At 37.4% G+C, this 19,896-nt stretch overlaps 1 protein-coding gene across 1 annotated transcript in view; it reads left to right on the top strand.

The window, feature by feature from the left end:
- LOC123875995 (zwei Ig domain protein zig-8-like) overlaps positions 1-19,896 on the top strand; it is a 217,336-nt gene that overhangs the window by 173,084 nt on the left and 24,356 nt on the right. The window contains exon 3 of the mRNA XM_045922132.1: positions 17,971-18,089. Within this exon, the coding sequence (XP_045778088.1) occupies positions 18,032-18,089 (58 nt within the window). The 5' untranslated portion in view covers positions 17,971-18,031. The remainder of the gene's footprint in view (positions 1-17,970; positions 18,090-19,896) is intronic.

The raw sequence follows: 19,896 nt of genomic DNA, 5'->3' as shown, positions 1-19,896 counted from the left end.
ATGAAATTTTGCAGACATATTCTAGAAACTAATATCTATGCTTGTGATGTTTTGGATTTTTCTAAAAATATCTAGTTTTAAAATTACAGGGGCTCAAAGATTTGTATGTGAATTTGTATGTGAAACCGAATATTTTAATGGAAATCTGGAAAACCACAGGCATAGAAACTAGTTCCCGGAACGTTTCTACAAAACTACATTGAGTATGATTGGTTAGTATTCCAATGAGAGACGAACTACGTTTGTATGGAGCCAGTGACGGAGAGACCCCTCTTAACCCAAATAAACAACCGACGCTTACAAGCTGAAAGAGTTGCTGTAAAAAAAATACCTACGTGCAACTTACGTGTGTGTGACCGACTAGGACTGTTTCTTCTTTTTTAGAGTTCCGTACCCAAAGGGGAAAAACGGAGCCCTAAATAATGCCACTCTGCTGTCTGTCCGTCTGTCTGTCTGTCTGTCCGCGTGTCACACGTCTCTAGCTCGTAGACTAAATTTAATAAACTTGAAATTTTGGTATTTGGCGAACGTTGGCCCAAAACCAAACATTGAATTAAAAATTAAATTAAATTGTTTTTCAGGGGGACATACATGAATTTTCAGAAGATTTTGATTTTAACAGAAGAAAAAATAAATCATACGAATGTGCTCGAAAACTGTAGAGACTTTGGAAGGAAATCGTATTGAATCAATCTCGCAAATCGCTCACGTAAGAATCTCCCGTTCGCGTTTGGTTGGTTTATTTGTGTTAGCACTCGAGAAGTCTGGTGGGAATACCAACAATATTTCACAATTTAAAATGTGCATAGAACGAATTGCTAGCACGAGGCATCTGCCATGAGTATATAAAGTTTTTGAAAACTTCTCAAATTCAAATTCAAATTCAAAATGTTTTTATTCAATTAGACTTTTACAAGTTCTTTCGAATCGTCAAAAGCATCTACCACTGGTTCGGAATGCCTTTCCTACCGAGAAGAACCAGCAAGAAACTCGGCGGTTGCTCTTTTCAAAGATTTGATATACAATATTATGCCATGTATAAAAGCAATTGAAGTCCTGCGCATTGCTGGAGCGAATCGAAGTTCAAATCCACGCTTTTTTATCATTTACATAATCTTCGATAGTATAATATGCTTTTCTCAAGAGCATATTTTTAATAGATTTTTTGAACCTGTGTAAAGGCAAGTCCAAAATTGACTGAGGAATTTTGTTATAGAAGATTATACCCATTCCCACAAATGACTTTTGGACCTTCCTGAGACGGAGCGTAGGAGTCGCAAGCCTGTTACGGTGTCTAGTCAGCCTGTTGTGTAGATCGCCAACCTTCTTGTAACTAAGAATATTTTGTCTTACAAAAATTATGTTGTTGTAAATATATTGAGAGGCTACGGTAAGGATACCTATTTCCTTAAATTTTTCTCGAAGTGAATCGCGTGGTTTTAAGTTATAAATTGCGCGTATTGCCCTTTTTTGTAATACAAAAATTCTCCCAATATCTGCCGCTCTACCCCATATTAAGATTCCATAAGACATAATACTATGAAAATAAGCAAAATATACTATCTTTGCGGTCTCCACGTCAGTTAATTGTCGAATCTTTCTAACCGCGTAAGCAGCAGAGCTTAGTTTGCCAGCAAGAGTTGATATATGGGTGCCCCATTGCAGCTTCGCATCTAAGGTTATCCCCAAAAATGTAGTAGTCTCTTCTATTTTCAAAATATCATTATTTATCCTTAAATTAATGTTACTTGTGTTCTTGGTATTGGGCAGTGCGAATTCAATACACTTAGTTTTTTTTGCATTTAAAAGTAGATTATTTACAGTAAACCAGTGAGTTACCTGAGATATGGCACCATTTATATCGTCAAAATTGTCCTTATTTCTATCGACTTTAAAAATCAAAGACGTATCGTCAGCAAATAGTACGATATCGCAAATATTTTGGACTACATATGGTAAATCGTTTATGTATACTAAGAACATGAAAGGACCTAGAATAGAGCCTTGAGGAACACCCATTAGTGAGGCTGATCCGGATGACTTCACATCATTCACACATACTGTTTGAATACGATCACTAAGATAGGACGCAATGAGACCAAGCGCAGTGTCTTTGATTCCATAGTGGCTCAATTTAACTAAAAGAGTCTCGTGCTCAACGCAATCAAATGCCTTGGATAAATCACAGAAAATACCAATGGCATTCTGTGACCCCTCCCACGCATTGAATATATGCTTTAACAGCATTGCGGCCGCGTCGGTTGTTGATCGACCTTTAGTGAAGCCATACTGTTCAGAATGGAGTAGCTTATTAAAATTGAAATGCTGAAGCAGTTGGTTGAGCATGATTTTCTCAAATATCTTGCTCAGTGTTGGCAAAATTGAAATTGGCCTGTAATTGTTTGGGTCATTTTTGCTACCCGATTTAAAAAGTGGTATCAATTTACTACATTTCATGAGATCTGGAAAAGCGCCTGTATCCACAGACTCATTAAAAATTAAGGCTAGATATGGCGCAATAATATCAATAATATTGTTAATTATTTTTACTGATATTCCCCACAGATCTCCGGTTTTTTTGCTTTGTAAAGATTTGAACACTTTAACAATGTCATATGGAGTAACGTATTCAAACCTAAACAACACACCGCATTCAGTGACATTGGCCCTGAGAAGATCATAAATAAGATCTAACATAGATATCTTTCCCAGAGCCTCTTCATAAGTTTGTATGCACTGATTGAACGACCCTACTGCCAACTGAAGTTGGTCGCGCTCCTCTGATAACAAAGTATGAGCGTTGTGCAGGTTTGCAAGTTCAGACTTTAACTGTGAGTTCCTAGCAATAATGATCCTCATCTCAGCTTCACTTTCATCTTGTTCCTTCAGTAGTTGGGTATTTAATTGTTTCAGTGATTTTATTTCGTGTAAAGCATTTTTCAGTTTCTGTTGTTCTTCAAGAGCGGCAGCTTTTCTGGTGAACATAGGAGCCATCTTGTACTATATACCTGAAACACACCAATAGATATATGTAAGTGAAGGAAATGGAAAGTGTTAGGAGTCTAGCAGAGAGAGGATGAGAGACAGCGAGATAACAAAAGTGAGATAAGTTAATAGACTAGGAAGAAAAGTTAAAATTAGTTTCCTGGTATGTTGACTAGGTTTATTACCTATATCATAAAATAAACTAAACAAGTAATAAGTAGGTACTTGATGCAAACACAAATAAAGAGGCCATAGGAAAATTTAGTCAGACTTACACTATGCCTAATAACTATTTATACCTAACTCAGGTGGACTATGTCGTACTGTAATCATTATGTGTACAGTGGAATGTTAGTTTTGTCTGAGGCAGTAGGTACAGACTGTACAGATCATTCTTCAACTTCACTTCCACTGTAAGTCAAGCAAAGTGAGAACAAGTTTTGCCTAAGTGTGTGGAGGGACGTGTCTCGAGATTCTCGAGTATGTACGAATACCTATCGTGTAGGGAGTGTTGGATTACTGAATAAGTTGTATAAAATAATAACAGATACTCCCCCGGTAAAAGTCCGTTATAGGTTATTGAATCACGTCACACCGCTCACAAGTCCGTCTCACTGGTGCTGGTTGGCAGTAGATCGGTATTGAAATTATGATTTATCACAAAATACACTTTGATTACAGTTGTTTTACAATAATTGTAGTCTTATTTAAATGTAAATTTACTTAAAATTGTAATTAAAATTAAACCGAAGTTAACGACAATCCGTCTTTATTTCGAACTAGCTTTTGCCTGCAACTTCACCTGATATAATTTATAACCTGCTAGCTGATGTTCATGACTTCAGATGCGTGGATTTAGGTTTTTATTTTTGTACCCAATTTCATCAAAGATGGGCCATGAAAAGATGGAAAACAGACAGGACAGGGCAGGCATATTGACATTTATGATATTAGTATTGATAGTATGGATTATATGGTACTTAGTACCTACTCTACCATAGTCATAGTCATAGTCATAGTCATTTATTCTTGATAATATACATTATACGTCAATCCAACAATTCAAATTATTTTTTATCATAAAATGTCACAAATTTTTCTTAAAAATATAGAATAAAATACAATAATAAATATTAATGATCAATTTTGTTTTCAATTTTTCTAAGTAGGAATTCATTATAACTATAGAAAGACTCCTCGACAAGCCAGCTTTTCATTTTTCGTTTAAAAATGTTAATGTTTTGCGCATTTCTTATGACGTGGGGGATCCGATTATATACCTCGGGACCCATGCCAAACACTGTTCGCGAGGCTTTCTCAAGCCTGTGATACTTCACCATCAGGCGATTAGGATATCGAAGGTTAAATAGGCGCTTACTCCCCCTGTCCGCAAACTCATCTTTATGTTGCGCCACATAAATGGCTACATTTAAAATGAGTAAGCTGGGCAGGGTTAATATGCCTAATTTTTTAAAATATGGCCGAGCTGGTGTATCTTGGGGTACGTGGGCTAGTATTCGGACTGCTCGCTTTTGAAGTCTAAAGGCGCGCTCCCAGTCTGCACCACGACCCCAAATTTCAACTCCATACTGCAACAGACTGTGAACAGAAGCAAAATAGCACGCGCGAGTTGCTTCTGTTGATAAGGTTGATGCCACTCGCCTCAGAGCGAAGCAAGCTGTTGACATTTTGCCACATAATTTATCGATATGTGCGTCCCATCTTAGACCGTCATCAACCTGAAAGCCTAAAAAGGTTGCTATTTCGACCTGTTGTATTTTTTTACTCTGAATGGTCACAGACAATGGTCGCCGGTTTCGACCAGCTAAGTTAAACTGCATAAATTGGGTCTTTGAGATGTTAAGGGCGAGGCCATTTGTCTGAAACCATTCGAATATATGTTCAGCCGTTTTATTTAACTCATTTTCTAGATGATCCAGCGTTAGTGCGGTGATTACGATGGCCACGTCATCAGCGTACATAAATATATCAACGTTTCCTATACCAAGAGGGAGATCGTTAAGTAAGAGTGTGAAGGCGAGGTTCGATAGAGAGGATCCTTGCGGAACGCCAATGTCAGAAGTTAAGCTGTCCGACTTTAAGGATCCGGCCTTGCCTACAACAGTCTGTTTTCTATCTTTCATAAAGTCTACCAGTAAATCTAGGGCAGGACCGTCTATTCCGTAGTGCGTAAACTTCATTTTTAAGACATTGTGATCCGCGACATCAAACGCTTTAGAAAGGTCGCAAAAAAGTATTGCGACTTCTTGTTTCCCTTCACGCGCCTTCAACACTTTCGAGAGTACGTCACGCACCATCATAGTTGTCGATCGTCCCGCGCGATACGCATATTGACGATCCGATAGCGCATTCGTTTCGTTTAGGAACTCGGTCAATCGCGTTGTCAAGCCGTTTTCTAATATTTTCGCGACTGCAGGGATTATTGCTATTGGGCGGTAACACCTGGGATCGGTTTTACTACCTTTACCTTTATATAGAGGACATATCTTAACCTCTTTTAGGGATCTAGGATATATACCTTCTCGTAGGCACCGATTAAATAAAACTTCTAATGGGTGGCTTATGCTGGAACTTATTGATACTAGTAAGTTGGTTGAAATTTCATATAAGTCTTTGGTAGGCTTATTAGCAACTTTTTTATTTATAATTGTGTAAATTTCTGAGGCCGTGAAGGTGCGAAATCGCAGTGATCTGTCAGAGCTAGGAAGCGATTCGATTAGCCTTTTTTTTGAAAGATCAACATTTGGTGAGAGCACTCCGCACGCTGACGCTGCATTAATAAATTGTGCATTCAAATAATTGACAAGATCTAATTTAGATTCAAAAGTGCCACCATCCGTTTTTTTGACGACATCGAAATACTCTTGTCGTAGTTTATTAGTCTTCCCCGATTCGCTGTTTACAATACGCCACATAGTTTTTATAGTATTTGAGCTATGTGTAACCATATTGTTGTAATACCAAGATCTTTCCTCAGTTAACCTACTAGAATACATTGCAAAGAGGCTTTCGATTTTTTCTTGTAGTAAAATGTTGGTAGGGAATTTGTTCCTAAGGTCCATCATTGTAAACAATAGAGCATTAAGGTTAACAATTTCATTTGTAACCCACGATTTCTCAATCCTATGGCATACAGTTTTTCTATATGGAAAGCATAGGTCTATTTTATTCATTAATATGTTTATTATTGAGGTCGCTAAATCCTGAGCTGATGGCTTTCGCATAAACAACGCATCCCAATCTACACTTTCAATGGCCGCGCCGAAGTTTAGCTTAGCTGCGCTAGTGTATTTTCGCATAATTTGAGCTGCCGGCCGCCGCGGGTCGCTGCATGTTATTTCCGAGCGTGTCCCGTAGTGGTCGCTGACATTGGTCACAACAGCTGATGTCGCGATGCTATCTGTGTAGCTGTTTGTGTATACATGATCTAGCGAGGTAGCTGAGAAACATGTTACTCGGGTAGGAAATTCTACAACATTCTTGAAGTTGTGACACGATAAAATATCGTGTAGTTTTTTGGATTCTACACTACTACCATAGAATCTAGACTATGGTATACTTAGGTATAAAACGCGAGGTCTTCTTCGAGGAGTTCTTAGTGCAATTAAGATTGTATGGAGGCAATGTCAAATTGTCAAGGACTCCGTAGTGCTATATGAAGCTTGCTCGTCGAGCATGTGTGTGAGTAGGGACTCAGCCTAAAGGTATTTGATGTTGTTACCAAAAATGCAACTGCATTGCAGTCAAAAACAGCCCCATTACCCTAAATTTCCTCCGCGCCGAGCACTAATTAAGCTTTTTTCTTTGTTTTTCATCATCAGCACAAACTGGGGTCGAGGTTGCGTTTTATTGTGATTTTTAGGGTTCCGTACTTCAAAAGGAAAAACGGAACCATTAAAGGATCACTTTGTTGTCTGTCTGTCTGTCGTGTCTGTCAAAAAAACCTGTAGGGTACTTCCCGTTGACCTAAAATCATGAAATTTGGTATAACCATAGAGTGGGGTCTCATATTATGAAAGGGATTTACCTGTACATTCTAAAACAGATTTTTATTTATTTTTATGCTTAAACTGTTTATGATTTATCGTGCAAAATGTCGGAAAAATACCCAAGCACGGAACTCTCGGTGCGCGAGTCTGACTCGCACTTGGCCGGTTTTTATTAACTTAATACTGCTGGTGAAATACAGTAAAGTTGTATACTGTTTTGCAAGTTTTCTTGATCTTAAATATACTTAAAAGGAAAAGGTGACTGACTGATCTATCAGAATCTCAAACTACTGGATGAATCGAGCTGAAATTTAGCATGCAGATAGATAGAATGACGTCAATTAGGTATGAGTGACAGAGACAACGCTCTACGACGCCGAAGTCCCTTTCTAAAGGTTCGATATACAATATGTGCCGGCTACAGCTGTATGTCCTATGTCCACATTCTCTGCAATAAGTACAACTAATCCACTTGATTGGATCCAGTTACCTAGTTCTATTGAGAGCTAGATCCTAGCTAATACATTATACCAATAGTATGGGACTATCAATTTAGTCTGCAAATTATATCTGGTATTGTGAGACTGATTGCTACCTACTGATATTCTATGGTAAGTAGATAGGTAAGTAAAATAGATTACCCTGTGTTAATATAGCTAATCTACACAACGACTATATAACTATAAAACAGTAGCCGTTTGTTAATCCAGGGCATAATCTATCTTCATCCCAAATTACAGCCAAATCCGTCTAGTAGTTTTTGCGTGAAAGAGTAACAAACACATACACACACACAAAATCTGGGCGAATCAGCTAGTAAAATATTACCTATTACCTAACTTCCAAGTTACAAATTATGCTAAAGAAAACATTGTTATTTATCATTAAGTCATTGCCTGCCATAAAACGATATCATTATGGAATCATTTATTTACAAACCCGGAAATGTCAAAAAATGTACAAAATTACCCCATAACATGAATGTTATGCGTGTATTCTTAAATATGTTGTTTTCATTAAAGGTACAATATTTTACTCAAACAGATCAAAAGGAGTGTAAAATTTTACTTCCTTTATTCCGGCTAAGGGTGTTGAATGGGTTTTAACAGTCTTAGGCTCAGCGCACACTGGAGTGAAAGCGAAGAGCAGTGGGAGTCTTTCTTGATAGGTGCCGATTTTGTCGTCTTTCTCTTAACTAAATCTAGAGTATCTGCATTTTTTTATTTTTATATTGCTAAAAAGGGACGGCACATGAATTATACATTTAAAGACTTTAGTGCGCGCTACAAATTTAAACAATAGGCCAGCTGCTAAAGTCATGAGGTTTGACAGCTCTAATTTAAATTTAAATCTGTCAAAATGTGCCTGTCCTTTTCATATTACATTAGCAAGAAGAGGATGTGAATACTCTAAAATTTAATTGTGCTCGGAATCAGCACCAATGTTGAATTTAAATTGTAACAAAAAATACTCTGATCTTGATCCAGTTCGTCTGTATGCGTCGGCCCCTAATTTTCACCTATGTATTCCATTTTTATTTGCTGTTACTCGTAACTTACGACTTATTAGCATTTGACTTGACGATTTTTGGCAAAATCATCCTATCTCTCTTCAAATATTATACTGTAGAAACGTCTAATCTAATAACTTTACACCGTAAAACGTTTCAACGGCAGCGGTATTACGACATAATAACTCCTCGACGCTTCGGAGTTTCATGACGTTTCATGACATTTCCTGCTATGATTCTGCTTAATGTGGAAGATAATATCAGTGTTTTAGAGACGCCTTTTCGTTATATCTAGGCATCATCGACGTACATATAACATTTAAATGAAGAATTTCACAGAGATAGCGCTTAGGGACATATATCTACCTAGTTATGGCAGTTTTCATTGGTGAATTGATAATGAGGTAAATCACAATTGAAATAGAGTTCAAAATAGAATGCAAGAGATAATTCCTTGTGGATTTTTTTGCACGCAACATCCAAACCGGTGCGATCAAAGCCACTACAAAGCGGGAACGTCAGCCGCGCGGCGGTCCCTCCCACGATATATTTTAATGGCACATCTACGCGACCGCTACACCTGCACGTATAGATTCACGACGTGGATGCTATCGCATCGCTTTCATGACGCACAGGTGTGGCCGTAGCTTTAGGAGCTTTAAGTTAACTGACTACAGTATATTTTCTTTAGATTATTAAAGGCATAACGCATAAGTCGTTGTCCTAATACAACAAGAATGCGTGTTCATCGCAAGTTCGCGCGAATTTTACTCGTATGAACACGCAATCAAACATACAGATCTCGAATAGGTGTCCCAATAGGCATTCGCGCGATGATCGCGTAATCGCATTGTATTAGGACAACGCTTAACTGAGTACGTTCCTGGGGAATAGGACTAGGGCGGGAGGGGAGGGACGATGTGGCGCGAGAACTCAGTGATTCGTCAACTTATGATAACTGTCACCCTCCCGCACCGCTCTCTACTATAGATCTTTTTAACGAATAGTTCCTATGGCGTTATGTTGGCTCCCCTGTCTGTCTTAGTCATTGGGTGGTCATTGGCTACATATTGGCATGAGAAGATGAAGATTTTGTTTATTTTCATTTGATTTTCATTTCGTTCATTCATGAAAATCAAATGAAAATAAACAAAATCTGCGTCTTCTTATGAATATATGGTGCCAACTATACGTCCTAGTATACGCCATAGGACCTATACGTTCAAACGATCTATAACCGCAGGAGCCTCATCAGTTATACCACACTTATGTAGTTATACGCTATACGGTAGGTAGATAACAGTAAAATTGACGTGGACGAGGTCACAGGCAAAACTAGTAAAGTATTTAGTAAAAATTTACTGAAAACAAATACCTCTTTGTAATTATTAGTATTTACTCGTTGTTTCTCGTAGCAATTAAGTTTAAAATCAGCACATTAGTATTCCACACAAATGGCGGAAGTGTTAACGTAGATACGCCCCCAAGAACCGCACCGAAGAATCTTACTGAGTGAATTACTGAACTGATTCAGTGGTGTAACAACAACCGACTATTCACCATCATTGTCATCATTATTAACCGACTAGCTGACGCCCGCGACTTCGTCCGCGTGGATTTAGGTTTTTCAAAATCCCGTGGGAACTCTTTGGTTTTCCGGGATAAAAAGTAGCCTATGTGCTAATCCAGGATATTATCTATCTCCATTCCGAATTTCAGCCAAATCCGTCTAGTAGTTTTTGCGTGAAGGAGTAACAAACATACACACACACACACACACACATACAAACTTTCGCCTTTATAATATTAGTGTGATAGACGTCTACAGTTAGTAGTATCTTGTCTCCACACGTCACTATGAGCTTATGATTTTAGACTTATTTCGTGGTCTAACGACTTTTATGGCCGATTCACACCAATTGCGTATGCAGCACATACACGTGATACGTGCGTAGTGACGCGCGTGAACCCATAAACGTAACTGTACGCATTACGTCTACGTGAATTTTCACGCCACGCAAGCGGTATGCCATGTATCATACAGTTCCATACATTACAACGAAATGGTACGCGCTACGTCTGCGCTTACGCAGCCTGTGTGAACGAACTTGTAACTTCGGGTACTCGAAATTACGGAACTCTAAAAAACTTAATCCACGCAAACGACGACGTGGTATTATGTAGTCATAACAAATTATTTTGTTTCCTACTTGATTTGTTAAAATTAATTGTACAAATACATTACTGGTTGTTTGGGTAAATAATATAATTGAGTACATAATTATTCTTGGCATGTACGATGAAAGTAAATATTAGGTGTCTAATATATCACGTAAACAGTTTGTTTGTGCTAGAATAACATAATAAGATTGAATAGAATGTACACATGTTAGGTATTGCTTAAATAAATAACGACCATATTAACATTATTATCATGGCAGGATATATCTAGCGATCAAGTTAATTTTTTTTTTTAATAAAGAATATTAGCCATTTTAATCATGACTAATACTCCCCTTTCCCCTCCAATTAAGCGTAAAGCTTGTGTCAAGAGTGGGTACGACAATAGTGCAACGGGTGGGGTTTGAACCGCCGACCTTTTGGAATTCAGTCCGCTCCTCAACCGTTGAGCTATCGCGGCTCAAATTATTTTGCGATTGAAGAGCTGGTAAGCAAAACGGTTTAATTCGGTGTAATAAACTAGTCAAATCAGTATCTTTTTATCAAACGTCAAAACACGCGCTTAATATGCGAGCTTTTATGAAATACTGGCAGGTGATGTCATAATGATTTGACGTTGATTGTATGTATTTTGGAAGAACCGCTACTTAATAGTCACAGAGAAAAATTTATTTTTGACATAGATAAATTACCGTATTGCATAATAAACTGAATGAAAGCTATTAAAACTTTACTGCAGTTGTAACTTGTACCGTTTTGAATGAAATGTACCAGATCTTCAAAATTTCATTTTCATAATAATAGCTTATACCCGCGACTTAGTCCACGTGGACTACACTAATTTCAACCCCCTATTTTACCCCCTTAGGGGTTGAATTTTCAAAAATATACCCTGACTAGGCTACTGTTTACGGAGTTCCCGAAGGATTTTTAAAACTACGTGGATGAAGTTGCGGGCATCTTCCAGTTGTTAAGTAAATATTGGTTCACACTATGTGAATTGTGAACCTGAAAGTAATATACTTGAAAGCTTCTTGTCAAATAACGTGTAGTACACAAGTTGTACATATTACTTAAAAGTGTAAACCAATGTCGTAAGTAGATACTAAGTAATGAATATAATAGTTCATTTATATAATTATTTTTATTTAAAATATAATAATTTGAAGTTGTATATTACAGTTTCTTCCAATTATATAATCCATACCTATTACTTATACTACTTAATTGTGAATCGCCCTAATATTATAAAGGCGAATGTGTGTCTGTCTGTGTTACCTTTTCAAGTTTTCAGAGTCCCTCTAAATCACACTAATATTATAAAGGCGAAAGTTTGTATGTGTGTGTGTGTGTGTGTGTGTGTGTGTATGTTTGTTACTCCTTCACGCAAAAACTACTGGACGGATTTGGCTGAAATTTGGAATGGAGATAGATAATATCCTGGATTAGCACATAGGCTACTTTTTATCCCGGAAAATTAAAGAGTTCCCACGGGATTTCTAAAAACCTAAATTCACGCGGGCGTAGCTGCGGGCATCAGCTAGTATATTATAAAAGGAAAAGCTGACTGACTGACTGATTTATCAACGCACAGCTCCGATTACAGGACGGATCGGGCTGTTTGGCATACAGATAGCTATAATGACGTAGACATCTACTAAGAAAGGATTTTTGAAAATTCAACCCCTAAGGGGGTAAAATAGGGGTCCACGCGGACGAAGTCGCGGGCATAAGCAACTCCGCAATAAAAGGAAAAGGTGACTGACTAACTGACCAATGTATCAACGCACGGCTCAAACTACTGGATGGATAGCACTGAAATTTTGCATGCAGATATTATGACGTAGACATCAGATAAGGAAGGATTTTTGGAAATTCAACCCCTAAGGGCGCAAAATAGGGGTTTAAAATTTGTGTAGACCACGCGGACGAAGTCGCGGACATAAACTAGTATCTGTATAGCGTATGGCTAAGTTAAGTGACATTCCGTTCCAAATACCAATTGCTGCTGCATTGTAAAGGCTCATTCACACCTAAGCGGATTCACCAGTGTAATTCACGGACGAGCTGAAACGTTCAACGTCTTTCAATAGAAGCTGTTGAGAATTTGTGCTGTAATGCGGGTCCAGCGCAGCGTCCAGTATTTACTCTGTGTTAAGTCTCGTCTACACTGAGCGAGTTACTGAGTCACCAAAGATGTGTGTCTCAATTATTATGATTAGACCATCCAGTTGTACATAAATGTTTATGTTGCTAGTTAATTCGTTAGCGCTTTCAAAAATGTAAGTGAAGCTGTAGACAAAATGAAATAAAAGATTCCAAAACATCTTGTACCTAATGTACAATATACAATATATTTTACAAAGTTAAAAATTATTGATTGTATAATATAAAATTTTATATCTGATAAATTTTCTTTGCTTGTTATTGTAAAAAAAATTGGACACGAAAGGCGAAGGAAGTGAAAATTTCGAATTTCCACAAATGAGTGATCGTCTTGGAATTCAAAACGGACCATAGTCGGATATCGAAATTAGGTATTAACTATCTCAAAAATGGCATCCATGTCAGCCATTTTGAATTTAAAAATGTATTTTTGAAATCGGAACTCTTTGATTTTCCTGCAAATATCCAGGAAAATCAGTCAGTTAAGCAAATAGGCCGTGAGAAGGTAACAGACACACTTTTGTATTCATAACATAGAATTGATTAGAAATTAGAATGAATTATATTGATGACCTGCACCCTCAAAAAATTCCTGAAATTACAATTTTTAGTGACAACTTTTGACTCAATGCTGTTACAACTCGCTGTTATGTAAAGTTCCATGTAACCAGGGCTTTACGAGTAAAACTTGACCGAATGCGCTTTCATGCTCGGACGGCTGCAAAGTGTGGATTAAACCTAATAGTGTGGACACATCTTTACACGAGTTTCAATGGAAAGATACGGAATTTTCTCTCTGGCAGACCTTATTTCTGTTATTAGATTCCTTTTATAAAGCGTTAGACCGTGAAATTTTCATTAAACATTTCGTCCCATGAGGCGCAGAAATTGATATTGTTCAGTAAATACCTCGTTTTAGAATTTTGCTTTTAAAATGTTTTCGTTTTAAAACTCCATTCTCAATTTAACTCCGCAAACAGAATTGTTGTCAGGAAACTTTGTCCAAATAAAAAGCAATTCATAAAAGTTGGGAGGGAATTATTTTGAGCTTCAATTACCCTTCTGACTCAGCAGCGGTCTTATAAATAGAAGGTCCAGGGTTCGATTCCCAACATGCCTTTAGGGAATCTTTTACTGGGCCTGGTTTGGTGGGAGGCGTGGGCCATGGCCTGTTGACTCACCCGGTAAAGCCGTGCTACTAAGCGAATTAGCGTTTCAGTACGATGACATTTAGAGCTAGACACAAATTCCTGAAAGGCGGGCAACGGATCGGCGGTTCCTCTGGTGCTGCAAATGTTCATATCTGCCTGTTCGTTTGTTCACAATATTTTATTTAAAAAAAACTGATTTGGAATAATAATAATATGATAACTGCCACACCCTTCCTAGATTACCACTTCCACTTGTATAATTAGTTAGTAAAAAATTATCCATCTTCCTCGAGCATGGGTCTTCACTTAGAATGCGAAGGGTTTACTTACGTCAAAATCACCCTTGCTGGCAAAGCGCGGATTTTACACACACTTTTGAGAACATTATGGTGAAAGTTTAAGCGTTCAGGTTTCCTCAAGAGGTTACATTCAATTGCTTAAATCACACATAACTCCGAAAAGTTAGAGTTTAATAAGTTAAGTGATTTTGTGAAGTGATAGCAAAAAGAATACCCAGCTGAGTTTGTTGCGGGCTTCTTCTCAGAACTGTGCGCGTTTGAAGCCCTCGTAGCTTTAGTATTAAGTTAATTAACTATCGCCACTTTATCATATTACAAATAGAAGAAAAAGAAGAATAAAAAAAAAGAAAAAAAGAAGAATATTAGCCATGTTAAATGACTAATATTCCCCTTTCCTCTCCAACTAAGCGTCAGGCTTGTGCTAGGAGTAGGTACGACAATACTGCAACGAGCGGGGTTTGAACCGTCGTCGACCTTTCGGTTTTCAGTCCACTCCTTTACCGGTTGAGCTATTGAAGCTCTAATTCTGAAGTACCTACCTACTTTGAATAAATAATTTTGAGTTTTTAGAGGTGCGTTCCCAGAGTCAAACTCCTGAACCACTAGGAAATCATTTTTACATGTTCTTAATAGAAACCGACACTAAATAAGTTGCCAAAAAGCAACAGTGACATATTTCCAATAATATTTTGTTACAAAATGTTCAAAGTTCAAGACAAGACCGAGTTCCCAGTTCCCATCAAGTTAATCCGCACTTTTCTCCGGAAATCTTTCTAATGGATCCCCGTCTTTCTATTACCCATACAAACTCTTAAAGACTGGCTTACGGCCAAGCTTAGGGAAAACAAGTAGTGCAAAGTTTTGTTTTTAAAACGACTTCTTGCTTAAGCACTGCTTGGCTTAATAGCCTGTAACCCATTGAGGAAGTTTTTAGAGTTTGAGAAAGTGATTGTTTGGTCCTAAATGCATGTACTTATGCGTTTTAAAAACACTGCCTTATTTGAAATTAGCTAATGCCCGCGATTCGATCGCGTGGATTAAGTTTTTTTAAATCGCGTACTCTTTGATTTAACGCGATAAAAAGTAACCTATTATATTATATCACTCTCCAGGTCTTTCACTGTATCCATACAAAAAACCAGCCAAGAGCGAGTCAGACTCGCGCACCGAGGGTTCTACAGTCGTTTTTTTTTCTACATTTTGACGATAAATCTATAACTATTATGCATAAAAATAGAAATCTGTTTTAGAATGTGCAGGTAAAGCCCTTTCATATGATATCCCACTTGGTATAGTACCTAATCTTACTTTGAAAGATGAAAACACTAATTCATGGTGGATGTACATTTAAAAAAAAGTCCGACGTCTTGAGATCTCCTTTTTTAAAGTCGGTTAAAAATAAAAAAATATTGGATAAGATGACGATGTAGGCAAAAAGTCTAATTGATTTTGAAACGAAAGAAATTAATTTAATTTACATTTCATGGAGCGAAAAATTCAACGCTTGGATACTGACTATTCTAATCGTAGAATTTCTTTATACGAGGATCGTTGTCACTTTATTAGGGTTCCGTATCCAAAGGGTGCCAACGGGACCCTATTGCTAGGCCTCCACTGTCCGTCTGCGCTGTGTCAGCGGGCTGTATTTCATGAATCGTAGATAGAGAGTTGAGATTTTCAGTTCTATAATCGTCTCTTTAACAACAAAATAATAAATAACTCAAAATTTAAAAAACCCCCGACACAAAAACCTCTATAAGAAAACTAGAAAAGAGCTGATAACTTTCAAACGGCTGAACCGATTTTCTTCGATTATAGCTAAGAACACTCTCGATCGGCTTCCACCTTTCAAACAAAAAAAAAACTAAATTAAAATCGGTTCATTCGTTTAGGAGCTACGATGCCACAGACAGATACATAGATACACACGTCAAACTTATAACACCCCTCTTTTTGGGTTGGGGGTTAAAAACTAAGATGGCGAAGTAAAAAAATTACCATGTTGCGAATAAAAAATTACATACTTAATGTTATATCCTAAACGATGACATACGGAATCCTTCGAGTGCGAGTCCGACTCACACTTGACTGGTTTTATTATATTGTAGAGAAGAGAAATTCTCGACGTTTTTCAGTTCAAAACTAGGCAAATGAATCAACTGTGAAAGTAGCCCAGCGAAAGAACCAACATTGAAATTGAATTCAAAAACGAAAGAAAAGAATAGAAAGAGAAAAATCCAACCGTCAATTGGGTTTAAAATTTAATTTCCCTTTTTCGATTTAAAAATCTGAGCTGCAATCTTGATTCCACTGCAGTAGGTACATTGTAATAGACAAGTCGATTGCAAATAGATTAACTGCCATTTGCCGTTCCTTTTGATAGACTATTTCTACAAGTTTTCACGAGGTTTTTTTAACAGGGGTCTCTCCGTCACTCGCTGCATACAAACGTAGTTCGTCTCTCATACTAACCAATGATACTCAATGGAATTTTGTAGAAACGTTCCGGGAACTGTGCCTGTGGTTTTCCAGATTTCCGTTAAAATATTCGGTTTCAAAGTTACGCGGTCTTAAAAACTCACATACCAATCTTTGAGCAGCTGTAATTTTAAAACTACATATTTTTAACTACATATTTTACAATCGAAGATTATGTAAATGACAAAAAAGCTTGGATTTGACTCGCTCCAGCAATACACGGTGCTGCAATTGCTTGTATACAGTATGGCATATTATTGTAAATTGTACATTTGAAAAGAGCAACCGCCGAGTTTCTTGCTGGTTCTTCTCGGTAGGAACAGCATTCCGAACCAGTGGTAGATTATTTTGACGATTCAAAAGCACTTGTAAAAGTTTACTTGAATAAAAATAATTTGAATTTGAATTTTTGAATTTATAAAATCTAAAACACCACAGGCACTCATATTAGTTTCTAGAATATGTCTGCAAAATTTCATGGACTTTGGTTGCTTAATATTCAAATGAAATTGGGGCTACGATTGTATGAAGTAAGTGATGAAGAGAGCCCTGTTAAGAGTTGCGTCCAGTGTCGGACTGCAGTTTATCAAAGGGCTCCTCACAGAAACGCTGACACACAAGACGTGAAGACCACGCGGGAAAAACAAGGAATGTCAGTTAAAATCATAAATTGAGAGAGTACCACACTAATATTTTTAAGGCGAAAGTTTGTGTGTATTTGTGTGTGTATGTTTGTTACTCCTTCACGCAAAAACTACTGGACGGATTGGGCTGAAATTTGGAATGGAGATAGATTATACCCTGGATTAGCACATAGGCTACTTTTTATCCCGGAAAATTAAAGAGTTCCCACGCTATATTTTAATAAACCTATATCCACGCGAACGAAGTCGCGGGCATCAGCTAGTTTGAGAGTACTTCTCATCCTGTCGTCGTCGTAATTTGATTCATGGAAAATGAATCATTTTTCGTTCATATGGAGTGCGCTACCAATACACTCCTCTAAAATACATTTTCTAGTAAATAATAACAGTCTACAAAAAAAACATGATATGCGCAGTCATGCCTACTAATCTGAAACAGGAACTGCGTACGTAACAAAGGCCCCGTCCTGCCCAAGCCTACCCTTGCTGTGTACCAAACAAAAGCGGACTTAATACCCTATTAATAAGGTTTACTTTTGTCCACAGATGAGGATAACGGTGTAGCTGAGCGTTAAAGGGGGATTATGAACAGTCACATGGTCTAGCCATGACGATGGCTTTTCTATTCGGCGCGCTCGGTGCTTTAGCTCTCGTCAGTCGCACGGGTGAGTTAACTAATCCTTTAACCGTTATAATAACCTGTATCAACTAATTATGTGTAAGTGACATCCCTAGAGCCGACCACAATATAACAAAGACTATTATAATATTATAACATAGCCCTAGAATCTAGATCAAACTATCTGGATTTAATTGTTAATCTAGATTAACGACAAAGACTATTTTAGAACTAACCTCCGTTGTTCATATTGTCTCCGACATTTCAAAAGGAAAGGACAAGATAAGCACAACTTGGAATCAAGTCCGTTTTCTGAATAAAGGTACCCATATTATCAATGTGAAAGTGTGTTTGTTTGTTGGTAATGTAGTTTAATCACGAAGGTAATGGTCTAACCACTTATGGCTTTTCTATTCGGCGCGCTAAGAGGGGTCTCTCCGTCACTCGCTCCATACAAACGTAGTTCCAATTTCATTTGAATATTAAGCAACCAAAGTCCATGAAATTTTGCAGACATATTCTAGAAACTAATATCTTTGCCTGTGGTTCATCAAAATCAAAGAGTTCCCACGGGATTTCAAAAAAACCTAAATCCACGCGGGCGAAGTTGCGAACATCAGCTAGTTGTGTATAATATTTATTTTTAATTTTTAGACTAGCGTTTCGCTGCACTCAGACCTATTAACTAACTAGAGATATCTCTAGAGCCATTCAAGTATCTAAGTACCTACTTAAAAACTTTACTGCTATAAAATAGTATCAAAGCAACTCTTTTAATAAATCACAAAAGTTAGATCGAGAAAACTCATTAAATTCGTTTCAATTCGTTATTGAAATGTAGCCTTTGACTAAATCAATTATTCTTAATTAATGAAATAGCCTAGGTCTTCGTTTTGTGAAAACAACCCTGGCAACAGGCCGCAATATTTTTAAACCATGTTCGTAGGTACTAGCTGATGCCCGCGACTTAGTCCGCGTGAATTAATGTTTTTAAAAATACCCTGGGAACTCTTTGATTTTTTTTTGGATATAAAATAGCCTATGTCACTCTCCTACCCGGCTAGCACGGGCAGTAGATAAAAATTATATCCCCGATTATATCCACTGATTTCTATGACATCAGTGGATATAATCGGGGGATATAATTTTTATCTGTTGCCCAGGCTAGCCGGGCAGGTCTTTAACTATATCTACTCATGGGAAAAATCACGTCGATCTGTTGTTTTCAAAGTAAAATAACTATACCATGTGGGGTAACATATGAAAGGGCTTTATCTGTACATTCTAAAATAGATTTTTATTTATTTTTATGCATAATAGTTTTTATTTATCGTGCAAAATGTCGGAAGAAAACCCAGTACGGAACCCTTGGCCGGTTTTTAATAGGCCAAAGATCTCATTCGTAATCTCAGCTAAAGTATAGTTTAGGTATAGACAGTAGGAAAATCTTCGAAAGACAAATAGGAAAACTAAAAGAATAAACATTTCTTGCGTCGTATAAATCAAACAAAAGTTCCTGCCACCACTCCAAGTTAACGATACTAAGACAAAAAAACAGTGAAGTATGAATCACATTCACACACGAAGGGTTCCGTACCATCATACAAGATCTATCACTAAGCACTTTTTATTTTATTTAAATTTGCATGGCGACCATTTTGAAATTTTTTATTATTATAGCAGCAATAGAAATACACATTTTTTTTAAATTTCAACTCTCTACCTATTAGGTACGATTCATGAGATACAACAATCTGACAGCCAGATGGATGGACAGCGGAGTCTTAGTAATAGGATTTCATTGGCAGTTGGCACCCTTTGTACGGAACCCTGTAAATAAAAAAAGAGAGGCA

This window comes from Maniola jurtina, chromosome 20 (genome assembly GCF_905333055.1).
Source record: "Maniola jurtina chromosome 20, ilManJurt1.1, whole genome shotgun sequence".
NCBI classification, from domain to species: Eukaryota; Metazoa; Arthropoda; class Insecta; order Lepidoptera; family Nymphalidae; genus Maniola; species Maniola jurtina.
The sequence above is the reverse complement of the archived record's forward strand: the minus strand, read 5'-3'. Positions and strand labels throughout refer to the sequence as shown.